Source organism: Carcharodon carcharias, chromosome 13 (genome assembly GCF_017639515.1).
Source record: "Carcharodon carcharias isolate sCarCar2 chromosome 13, sCarCar2.pri, whole genome shotgun sequence".
In the NCBI taxonomy this organism is placed as follows: domain Eukaryota; kingdom Metazoa; phylum Chordata; class Chondrichthyes; order Lamniformes; family Lamnidae; genus Carcharodon; species Carcharodon carcharias.
In genome coordinates, this window is record NC_054479.1 from 97,634,467 (window position 1) to 97,646,746 (window position 12,280).

General features: G+C 40.5%; 1 protein-coding gene across 1 annotated transcript in view; it reads left to right on the plus strand.

Annotated features, from left to right (window-relative positions):
- vwf (von Willebrand factor) overlaps positions 1–12,280 on the plus strand; it is a 117,964-nt gene that overhangs the window by 80,193 nt on the left and 25,491 nt on the right. Inside the window, exons 38-43 of the mRNA XM_041202224.1 lie at positions 303–514; positions 2,524–2,626; positions 4,620–4,694; positions 6,471–6,575; positions 9,271–9,473; positions 9,996–10,145. Of these exons, the coding sequence (XP_041058158.1) occupies positions 303–514; positions 2,524–2,626; positions 4,620–4,694; positions 6,471–6,575; positions 9,271–9,473; positions 9,996–10,145 (848 nt within the window). The remainder of the gene's footprint in view (positions 1–302; positions 515–2,523; positions 2,627–4,619; positions 4,695–6,470; positions 6,576–9,270; positions 9,474–9,995; positions 10,146–12,280) is intronic.

Genomic DNA, 12,280 nt, shown 5'->3' on the forward strand with positions numbered 1-12,280 from the left:
AAACAATTTATGGTGTAGGCAGCATATTATCAGGGTCATATGGTTTGATAACAAGCCTAATTGACGCTTAATTGTTCATTTAAAAATAGTGGGCAGGCTGCCGATTCCAGCACCCCTCCCTCCCCCCCCCGCAAATTATTATGAGGCTGAGCTCGAGGTTGGGTGGGAAGGTGGTGGGATGGGTGGCTACCTATCTTACATGTGGAAACATGCCCATTGGGGGCACATAAAATTCAGCACAAACTTTTACAATTTGCATTTATCCATAGCTGCTTGCCTAAAATATTATTCCTTACTTTTAGCTATCCATTGCCCCAACTCGCTCGTATATGAACCTTGTGGGGTAGATTGCATCCGCCATTGTGATAGCATTATGCAAAAGAACACCACGCATTGTCTGACTTCTCCAACTGAAGGCTGCTTCTGTCCGGAAGGGAAGGTGCTATTGAAAGGAAAATGTGTCACTGTTGACGTGTGCACTCAATGTACTGATGATCAGCAAACCCCTCATCAGGTACAGATATAGACTCAAGATGTAAAACTAGGAAACTTGAAACCAACCAAAAACAAAACCAAAATGCTGCAGATGCTAAAATCTGAAATAAAAAAATAAAATGCTAGGAATTCTGAGCTGGTCACACAGTAGCTTGGTGAGAGAGACTGTTAGCTGGGGACAGTTTTAACCTAAACCCAGTTAGGAAACTGATGGGATTGGTGCAAACTAGTTTTACACTCAACCTGGTTTTTCTCTCCATGAATGTCAGTGCATTGTAATATTGGGATGGTTGTAAAACCAATCCCATGGGCATCCCATTCAGCAAGATAGGTTAAAATTAGCTTCAGCATTTCAAGTTGATCCTTTTTGCCATCATTAAGTGAATGTTGGCTATGAATTTTTCAATGATTTAATCAAATTCGTTAGCACCAATTTGCTACAAGGGAAAAGGTAGGGAAGTGGATCCATTGGTAAAATATCCTGTATGATGACTGGGCCTGATAAAGGGACTTAAAGAGTTTGGTCAGAACACTAGTTGTGGTTCCTTTAGTAATTAAAATGCCTGCAATCAATAAAAGGCAGACGGATTAAGAATTTTTCCCTTTGTTATAAATATAGTGGGATCTGTGTATACTCATGTGAGACACAACTGTGTGCGCGTTCAAACAAGCTTTTCTAAGTCAACTCTGAAACTTGTCTGATGTAAAATGTGACATTTTCAAAAGCTTTAATGAACTCTCCTCTATAATCATGCTATTCTAATGTACAAGTTCCATTTCTGATGTTCTGAGTTCTTAGAAGTTTCAACTGAGTCCCTGAAATGTGAAGACTACTTGATGCTTGGCATTTGGAATTACCTGAAGACTGACCACACTTCACATATGATCCTTGGCAGTAGACTCTTATTTTGGTAGTGCCTCCGAAGATAGTGGGGAAAGACAAAGTGATGTTACATACTGCAGCACCGTAATAGGCTTTGGAAATAAAAAGACAAATGCCACATAATTAATTGGACTTCAAAATATATGCTAATTAGACAAACCAAGAAATGCAAACAAAAAAAAAACTTGAACTATGTACAGATCTGTCTGGAGAATAATCAACAATTTATAGCAGAAGTTCAGAGAGGGGAAGAGAATATGAAGGGAATATAGTGATTGTGGGGTTGCTGCACTGTAGAAGGAGCCAGTTTAATGGGCTAAATGGCTTTTATTACAAACTTTATGGGCTGAATTTTTCCCCCTGTCAGGGTTGTGTGCGGGCATGGTTCCGATCGGAGGCGCGGCGCCATTTTATGTGGGCGGGCCAATTAAGGTCCGCCCAGCGTGACGTCCGCACGGAAGCGCTATGCGCTCCCTGTGCTGGGTTGGGCGGGGGGGGGGGGGTTGGGTGTGGGATTCCTAAAATCAAGAGTGCGCTCTTTCACGCATGTGCATGAAAGAGAACACTAATCTGCCTGAGGCTAAGTGCAGCCTCAGGGAGATTGGCTCTAAATGTGAAAAAGCTCAAAATAGAAAAATAAAATTACCGTAACATGTCCCCTCATGTGACAATATCACATGAGTTGGGACATGTTCATAGTTTCCAAAAAAACTTTATTAAAATTTTTAAAACCCTACATGAAACCTCATTCATGGGTGGGATGAGTTTTTTCCTACTTCCTGCCAGGGCTCTGGGCCTGCCCACCAACCTTAAGGTTGGACGGGCAGGTCCACTAATTACTTTAATTGCTCTGTCAATGGCTTCAATTGGCCATTGACAGGTTGGCGGGTGCGCAGCTGATTTTGCTGAGCCACCACCTTCCTGAAAATTTAAATGGGGCGTGGTGACGTCAGGAGTTCATTTTGTAATTAATTTGAAGATAGAAGGCAAGAGTATTTGATGAAAGAGACAAGAAAACTAAATCAAAGTGAAATGATAACATTGTGTTTTCAACAATGTAACAACAGGATGAACAATGCCTCCAGCATAAAATGTAGTAATATTGGGCAGGGCAGGGTTTTTAATATCTTGCTTTTCTTTTTCAGCATTTGGATACTTGGATACCACATGACAAACCTTGCCAGTTGTGCATGTGTTTAGACAACAGGCAGATCAACTGCACGAACAGACCATGTCCCACTGTGACAGGTAAAATATAATTCACATCATCAGAAATTCCTCTTGGCATTTAACTGGGTTATTTCGATTGTGTGGCCTTTTTCTGGGTTTTTTCTAGTCCTTCAAAATATGCACCTACTCTTGGACTTCAGTTTCTTAAGAAGATTCAACTTTGATGTTTGGATATTGTTAAGACCAGTCCCTGGGTGAGGTTCCCCCAATTTGTTATGATAATGGATGAGCTACCCCAGCTGAGGTGGAATGAACGGGCTCCCTTTCTTTATTCAACTGCCTCGGTTGGTTGCAACAAGGTTAATTTATAAAGGATCCCTTCTCTCATGGATACCTTTTCTGAGTCCAAATGTATTTATTTTTAAAAGGAGCCAATTGAACCAGGCTATCTTGAGTCAAAGAAAGAGTGAGTTTATTAGATACAAAACGTGAGGAAAAATAATAAAAATGCAATACACATAAACACAGATTAGAAATGAGATATTGAGTCCAAAAACAAAAGTTTAAAAATATATACCAATCAATCCTTTGGCTTGTCCATGAGGAGTAGATGGCGAAATGTTGTGGCCGTTATGTTGTGTTGATTCGGGTAGCGCTGACTTTGGCAGTTGAGCACTTGGGTTGGAGATTTTTGGTTCTACAGGTTAGCTGAAAGGAGTTGTCCTGTTTCCTTTTCAACTGTGGCTTTGCTGACTTGTGCCTTGCTTCCAACAATCAGAGAGAAATAGTTTTTTTTAACTTGCAAGTGCAGAGATGCCCAGTTAGTATTCTTCACCTGTGACCTTCACAACACACATAGATACTGGAACAGAACACCAGTCTACACAACTAGGATTGCAGCTGGCTGTTTTAAACTCCTTTCCTTGTGTATTCCTGGAAGGGAAAAACAAACATGTCTTTTGCCCAGATCTGTTTTCTTTTCAACTCATCTCATGTACACAGTCTGGGATATAACTCAACAGGATGTGGTTCCAGCTGAGATGATAATCATTTTCCATTACCTCTGCAACCACGGGAGATTACCATTCAGTTTGCATTGTACCTTTTTCTTTGAAGAGCCTCCTTCTGAATTAGGCCACATCACACCTTTAAAGTGTGACATTCCATTCTCTCTGAACTAGTTGGTGAAGTAATCCACGTAAGAATTTTCCAGCAAGTGGTTACCTCAGAGTCTCAGCCAGCTTTGCTTGTATGTCCATGGTCATGACAATATCCAATTATTTCACTAACTTATTTAAAAAGTAGTTATATGCGACACTTTGATAAAATGGCCAAACAACACATACTGAACTTGGAATCATGTTGGCTTTAATCTCAACACCCCAACCTCACATTCTCATTAACCTCACACCCTCTTTAACCTCACACCCTCATTAACTTCACACCCTTATTAACTTCACACCCTCATTAACCTCACATTCTCATTAACCTCACACCCTCATTAACTGCACACCCTTATTAACTTCACACCCTCATTAACCTCACATTCTCATTAACCTCACACCCTCTTTAACCTCACACCTTCATTAACCTCACTCTCTTATTAACTTTACACCCTCATTAACCTCACACTGTCATTACCTCACACTCTCATTAACCTCACACCCTCATTAACCTCACCCCCTCATTAACTTCACACCCTCATTGACCTCACACCCTGATGGACCTTACACACTCATTAATCTCACCCCCTCATTAACTTCACACCCTCATTGACCTTACACCCTCATAGACCTCACACCCTCATTAACCTCACACTCTTGTTAAACTCACACTCTCATTAACCTCACCATCATTAACCTCATTATCATTAGCCTCACATTCTCATTAATCTCATACTCTCATTAACCTCAACACGCCAAATTTCTGCTTCAATGAACTGACAGGTGTTCCTACATCTTACTAATATTGCAGTCCACAAAGTTCAATCTATATGTCTAAAAAGCAGAAGCTTGTTTTGATTGTTGCTTTTGATATTGATACTTCCTGCTGTTTTCCTCCTTATTTGCAGTCCCAGTGTGTGGGCCGTGTGAAAAACCAATATTACAGCGGAACGCTGATGAGTGCTGTCCACAGTATGTGTGTGGTATGTATGGAAATTTCCAGCATTCAGCTGCAGTGTTCAAAGTACATTAATGCTTTTTGATATCTGAGCAATAATAGACCACTGCAGTTTGTGTCTTAACATTACACTAGAAAGAGATGGTCAGTATTTGTTTAATGCATGGATTCTTTTTCTTCCTCATTAATTAAGGTAAATTTAGATAATTGTTTCAAAAAGGTGCTTAATTTTGAAGTTATAATTTGGATTCAAACATTGAAATGCATTAGCAAGATATATTGCCTGCACGCAACAACTTCTTAGTAATCTTATACAAACAACGATGGTTTACAGAATGATGGAAAGTGCAACATTCAGACTATTTTTTTTGGCAAGCTTAGATTCATTAGTAGTGTTATTTTGAAGTCATCCCTCATTGCACATGTAAAGTTTTGTCTTTTTCCACATTATTGTTCCCTATCTTTGTAATCTCCAATCCTACAAGCCTCTGAGATCTCTGCTCCCTCAATTCTGCCTCTTATGCATTGCCCATTTTCATTTTTGCACCTTTGGAGTTAGCTCCTTCAGTTGCCTTGGCCTAAACTCTGGAATTCCCTCTCTCAACTGCACCATCACTTTACCTCTCTGTTCTTTAAGATGCTACTTAACACCTATCTCTTTGACCAACCTTTAGGTCATAATACCTCCTTATATGGCTTGGGGTCAAATTTTGTTTGATAATGCTCCTGTGAAGCTCTCTAGGGTGTTTTACTATGCTAAATGTGTTGTATCAATGGAAGATGTTGTTGTAAAGGGTGTATACTTGAGGCATTGGTAACACAGATGTTAAATCTTTGGTATGATGATCATAGTTTATTAAAAATCGCTGGTTTCTGAACAGTTATGAACTGACAGCAGCACTCCTTCTAAGAAAGGACAAAGACCATGAGAGTATTTAAGCCTCCCTAAAATCTCAACAGAATTTGCAAGTTGTCCAATCCAAATTTAAAATAAATGATCCTCACTGCAATATGCTTTCCAAGAACTTGGCCACATCCTTGACATATGATTCATTCTGCAAATCTTTGACAGAGAAAGGACAAGCACAACATTTCTAATACAAAAGCAAAATGCTATGGATGCTTGAGGTCTGAAATAAAAACAGGAAATTCCAGAAAACACTCAGCAGGTCAGCAACATCTGTGGGGAGAGAAACAGAGTTTCAGAACATTTCAGGTCAATGACTTTACATAAGAATTGGAAGATATCAAAGATTAACCAGAGTTTATATATGGACAAGGGAATGGGATAATTTTTAATTACACTACTAAGTGCGAATATATGAACCTTTGATATTCATTCCTTACTAAAGTAGTGCAGAGAGAAGTCTATGATAAGTGTGTTATGCAATGATATGTCATTGTCCTATGATGTGATCTTAAGGACAAAATATTTTTGGAGAACTTTGTTGTTGAGGCTGTTGTGCTATTTGTTCATGCAATGCTTTCGTTTAATTAAAGTTTAATAGAATAAATTATAGTTCTAAAACAAAAAAAACAGAAAATGCTGGAAAATCTCAGCATGTCTGACAGTATCTGTGGACAGAAAGACAGAGTTAATGTTTCAAGTCCATATGACTCTTGAAAGCTCTAACGAAGAGTCTTACGGACTCAAAACGTTAACTCTCTTTCTCTCCACAGATGCTGTCAGACCTGTTGAGTTTTTCCAGCATTTTCTGTTTTTGTTTCAGATTTCCAGCATCTGTGCTATTTTGCTTTTAAATTATAGTTCTGTACTAATGGATGTTCCACATTTCTGTAGTTTGTGATTTGCTAGACTGTGACCTGAAACATCCCCCAATATGTGAGGATGGAAGTTCTCAATCACTGAAAAATCCAGGCGAATGCAGGCCAATTTATGAATGTGGTGAGTTTTCCGATACGTTTATTGTTTAACTTTTTTCATACTATATGTCAGGATTGCAGCTGCACTGGGTGTCACGTGAAAGGAAATTGTAAACACCTTTGCAAAGTTTTCTTCTGTTTGTTTTGTGATTTCACCAGAAATGTTACACAGAGGAAATCTTCACAAATGCTCTATTGATGTTACTCCATGTAGTGACCAGAGGAATTATAAGTTTGCAAGTCAGTGCGATGTATTACATCTGTCATTTAACCCTTGCTTTAATTTAAACTTCCTTGCATTGGCAATATATATGGCATGGATTTTAAAATGAGTTCAGATTTCAGGGGTCATTTTTCACATGTTTGCTATCTTTTGTATGTAGAAATGAGGCTCAGAGCTAGGACTATAACATAAAGTTTTTGAATGTGTGCATGCCATACAGAGCCTCACCCAGCTGGAGAGCAGAGTGGGCTGGAGTGGGAAATTGTGGGCAGTATGCCCACAATTTCCCAATATGCACTGTTGGAAGGTGAGACTACAATGAACACACATCCATATCAGATGGTTGCTAGCAGTGCATGGTAGATGGTTGACTGTAGATGTTTATGAAGTAGATGGAACACTCCAGTTAGAACTTACGTGGTGAGCCTACCCTCCCCATAATTGGTCTTCCGTTATGTCTGAGTAGTTAACAGTAGTGAGATTATTTTACTGAAAGGGTGAAAACAGACGCTAATAAAGCATGCCAAAGTCTGGATTTAACACACAGTTTTGGCCCTGGTTACGGGTTACCATAATTTGAATTTGCCTAGAGGTGCTAAACCAGAAACTTGCAGGTTTGACACTCAAATGCTGATCAGATACACTTTTTGTGGAGCCGTATATGAAGGCTCTTCACACTCGCTTCCACTGAAGGGGTGGAGTGTGCAGGGTGGATAGAGAGAGAGGACAGTTTCTTGGTTATGGCGCTGATGGAGAAGGTCCAGAGAAAGGGGGATTTCCTGTGCCTGCAAGGGGGAAGGAGTCCACCTCACTCTCCTGTCCGTCTCTCCTTCTTTGCTTGGCCTCATGCGCTCCTCCCATTCCTCACCCAGATCAAGGGGCACTGCTAGCATGATGCTCATGTCCAAGCACTCCCTATCTCCTGGTGATTCCTATAAGGTGTCCAGTACTTAACTCTTTTTCGGTGAAGCCTTCAGAGTCTTTGTGGAATGAATATTATTCAAATGTTGGTGAAACTCTGATAAAGTGTCCCAGAAAACCATGTTTTTCAGAGGTTCTCTTCATAGCTTCAGCAGCAATGAATATGAAATGGTAAATATCCCTCTAAGTAGTGAAATGGACATCAAAGCCTTGCTTCCGCCCCCAGTCAGATTATCGCAGTTAGGAATGGCAGCTCAAAGCTTAAGCCAACAAAATGCTATGTAGCCTCCTGACTGAGCACTAGCCAGTATTTTAAGTGGCAACCAAGCCCTCAACAAACTTACAGATTGCCAATCCTAGTGCAGGCTTCAACATCTTTATCAAGATAGGGTCTTGCCCTAAAAGTGGGCTAAACCAATCTTTCAGCTCAGGATCTCATCCTGGCCATTTCAGAGGATCCATAGCTTCTGAACAGACTGCTGAAAAATGCACCCTACAAAGGAAGACTAACTCAAAAAAAACAAGTTAAAGACCATTCAGGTCATTCTATTTTTGAGTTTTAAAGTGGTTTTGATGAAAGTTAATATTATTCAACATGTGATTGTGCTCTGGGATTTTATTAACATGGAAAGCAGGCAGGGGTGCTGATCAGAATGTTCATGTGACATTGAAACTGCTGAACTCCCTCTCTCTCGCCCCTTTTTTCTTTCTCTCTAAGGCACTTTGGTTTCCTTTACCTGTTCCCTGGAGTATACAATGTTAGTACACAAGGTCAATAAACTCAATAAGCCTCAGTTAGGGAAAATCAGCTTGGTTGTGAGAAACAAAGTGAATTTCCTTTTGATATTGGCTTTTCTAGCTACTAAAAAAAGCTTCAATCGCCACAGTGATGATAACAATAATTTCAAGTTGCTCTTAATATTGCACCCCTTTTTCTTCACAATTGTCTCTCCAACCCCCTCTTTTCCTGAACCCTGAAGCTAGAGTATGTCTCTATCTGTACCTTTAAGCAAGCGGTCATTATTCATGTATGCACAGTGACTGTGAGAATTCATGTCCTCTCCATTCAGTGGAGACCACAACCACTACCAATTCTGTCATCAGCGTATTATCAAATGCATGCACTTCTAGTGAAGTGGTAATGGGATAACAGATTAGAAACTCTGACTAATTTTTTCCTGTCTAGCACAGGGCACTGAAACCAACTGTAGTGCCCCTTCCACTGCACTAGAGCAAGGTCAGATAACTTAGCGTAGACTGGGAAGCAAACCTGGAGGTCCACCACTTGCTGGATAAACTTGAATGAACCACACACTGTGGTGGCAGATTGGATAATTGGGAGAAATGTTGATTACTGCTAAGTCAATGTTGCTGTTTATTGCACCAGTTGGTACATGACAGAAAGCCATTTGCCAAATTTAGTCCTGGAGCATGACTGTACAATTAAGGCTGTGGGGAAACTCTCACCTAAAAGTTCTATCTGTTCTGTTTGAACATCTTCAAGAAAAATTCATGCTAAAATGATTGAAATAGCAGCTTATAAAGACTAATGCAAGTGTTCTACTGCTTTCAGTCTGCAATAGGAACCAATGCGGAGGCAAGCCTGTAAAATGCCCACCTCACCGATCACTGTCTGTTATAAAGACTCAGTGTTGTGACAAATATGAATGTGTTTGCAGTTGTAACAATGAAATAGCAAGCTGCCGTACTGGATACTCAGTCAAGTCAGTAATAAATGACTGCAACTGCACCACATCCTATTGTGAACCTAATGAGGTAACTGAAGTTATGTATGTTACTGTCTTGAACCTGGTTTTGTATGTGTCTGGAAGTGTATGGGTCTGTGAGGAAATGTTACGGATGAGGGTGAGGGTATGTCACTGCAAGGATATGGTACTGTAAAGGCATATTGATGTGGGGAAAATGTTACTGACTGCATGTTATTGTGATGTTAAATTACTGAGTGTACATTACTAGTATGTAACCAGTGGTGATATATTACCTTGACCTAAGTCACTCTAAGGGGGATCATCCTTTGCACAGTGGTAGCACTTTGCTCCTGAATCCGAAGGCTGTAGGTTCACTCTGCTACAAGACCTGAACACAAAATCTAGGCTGACACTTCAATCATGGATAAGATGTTGGTTTAAATGGAGTTTGTTTGTTACTGCGATGTGTGTTAGTGTGTGGGTGTGTTACTGTGAGAAATATTACTGTATCAACACAATATGTGCTATGTGGTACATTAACATGTTACAATGTTTTGTGTGCATGACATTTCATAATTTCCATGAACAGGTTTGCATTCACAATGGTGTTGTCCATATGACTGGAAGGACCTGGGAGGAGTCTTGCCAGGAATGTTCTTGCACTGACAGGAAGGACATCATCACAGGGCTTTATGAGGTGCAGTGTCATACTAAAACCTGCAACAAAGATTGTCCAACTGTAAGTAAAAGTACATTTGGTTTATTTTTAATTACATAGAAGTGGAGGGAAAACTCAAATCTCAATTGTGTTCAGAATTGCTAAAAATGTTTCATGGAATGTGCAAGGTATTTGTGGTTTGCAATGTGACAGTCAGGTAAAATACAGTCCAATGCTTAATTTAAGCAAATACAAAGCTATCAATATTGGGCCAGTGTCAGGACTGAGATTTACAACCAGTATGTATGATACAACCAGTATGTATGACACAGGTTGAAGTGCCAGTCCATAATATTTATCTTATTTCATCTAAATAACGGTGACTGCAGCTCAGAAAGTAATTCATTGATTGTGAAGCACACTGGGACATCCTGAAGATGTGATGAGGTGCTAAGTTCTTCACGTAAGGTTATTTTCCTTGGAAAGGCACATGGAGCATGTGACAGAGAATCACCTGCATTGGCTTCCCTTCCTGCTCCTTCACCGTTCTCTCTTGGGTCCCCCAAGACTTGTCCTTGTCCCTTTTTATTTCTCACCTACATTTTCCAAAAGCACAACATCAGGTTCCACATGTATGCTGACAATGCCCAGCTTTATCTCACAACTGTCTTTCATTTGTCAGACTACTTGTCTGATATCGAGTACTGAATGAGCAGAAAATTCCTCTAACTAAATATTGGAAAGACCAAAGTCATTGTCTTTGATCTCTGCCTCAAGCTCAGTTCCCCAGCCATTGGCTCCATCCCTCTCCCTGGCTACTGTCTCAAGCTGAACTAGACTATCAACAAACATAGCATCCTATTTCACCCCGAGAAGAGCTTCTGACTCCCTATCTGCTCGATCACCTGCTTCCACCTCTGTAACATCCCCATCTCCAGCCTGTCTCAGATCATCTGCTGCTGAAACCCTCGTCCATTCCTTTGTTACCTCTAGATTTGACTATTCCAGTGCTCACCTGGCAGGCCTCCTATCTTCCACTATCAATAAACAAGAACTCATCCAAAACTCTGCAGCCATATCCAAACTCACACCAAGCTCAATTCACTGCTGGTCTTGCAGACTCACCTTGTCTCTTTGTCTGGCAACTTCTCAATTTTAAAGCCATTCTTGTTTTCAAATTGCCCCATGGCCTAGCCTCTCCCCATCACTATCACTATCCCTATCATTATCATTATCACAATCACTATCTCTATCATTATCGCTATCATTATCACTCTCACTATCTCTATCATTATCACTATCACTATCTCTATCACTATCTCTATCACTATCTCTATCACTATCACTATCACTATTACCTTCTCTAGCCTTACAACCCTTGAGGTTTCTGTGCTTCTTCAATTTTGGTCTCTTGTGCACCAACATCCTGGGGCTTACATCAACCAGAATGTTAATTGGATGAGTCTTATAAATGCTGTGGCTACAAGAGCAGGTCAGAGGCTGGGTATTTTGCGGTGAGTAACCCACCTCCTAACTCTCTAAAGCCTATCCAGTAACCACAAAGCAAAAATCAGGAGTGTGGTGGAATACTCTCCACTTGCCTGGAATGTGTGCAGCTCCAATAATAGTCAAGAAACTTGACACAATTCTAGACAAAGCAACCTGCTTGATTGACACCCCATCCACCACCTTAAACATTCACTCCCTCCATTGACACACAGTGGCAGCAATGTGTACCATCAATAAGATGCACTGCAGGAACTCACCAAAACTCCTTACATAGCAGTTTCCAAATCCGCAACCCCTACCACTTAGAGGAACAAGGGCAGCAGATGCAAGAGAACACCACCAGTTGTAAGCTCTGCTCCATGCTACACACCATCCTGACTTGGAACTATATCCTTCAGTGTTGCTGGGTCACAATCCTGGATCTCCCATCCTAATAGCACTGGGGTTATACCTACACCAGATGGACTGCAGCGGTTCAAGAGAATGGCTCACCACCATTCTTGAGGGCAACTCGGGATAGGCAACAAATGCTGCCCTTGTCTGTGACACTTACATATCATGAACAAGTAAAACTTTTAAAAGACCTAATTTTAATTGCTCTTCCATGAGGTAGTTTAGTACTGTTGCAACAAGGAAATGGTTGTGTTTGAACAAGCTTTTTCCACATTGGATCTTAAGGACAGGAGACTGGACCTCCATACCATCAG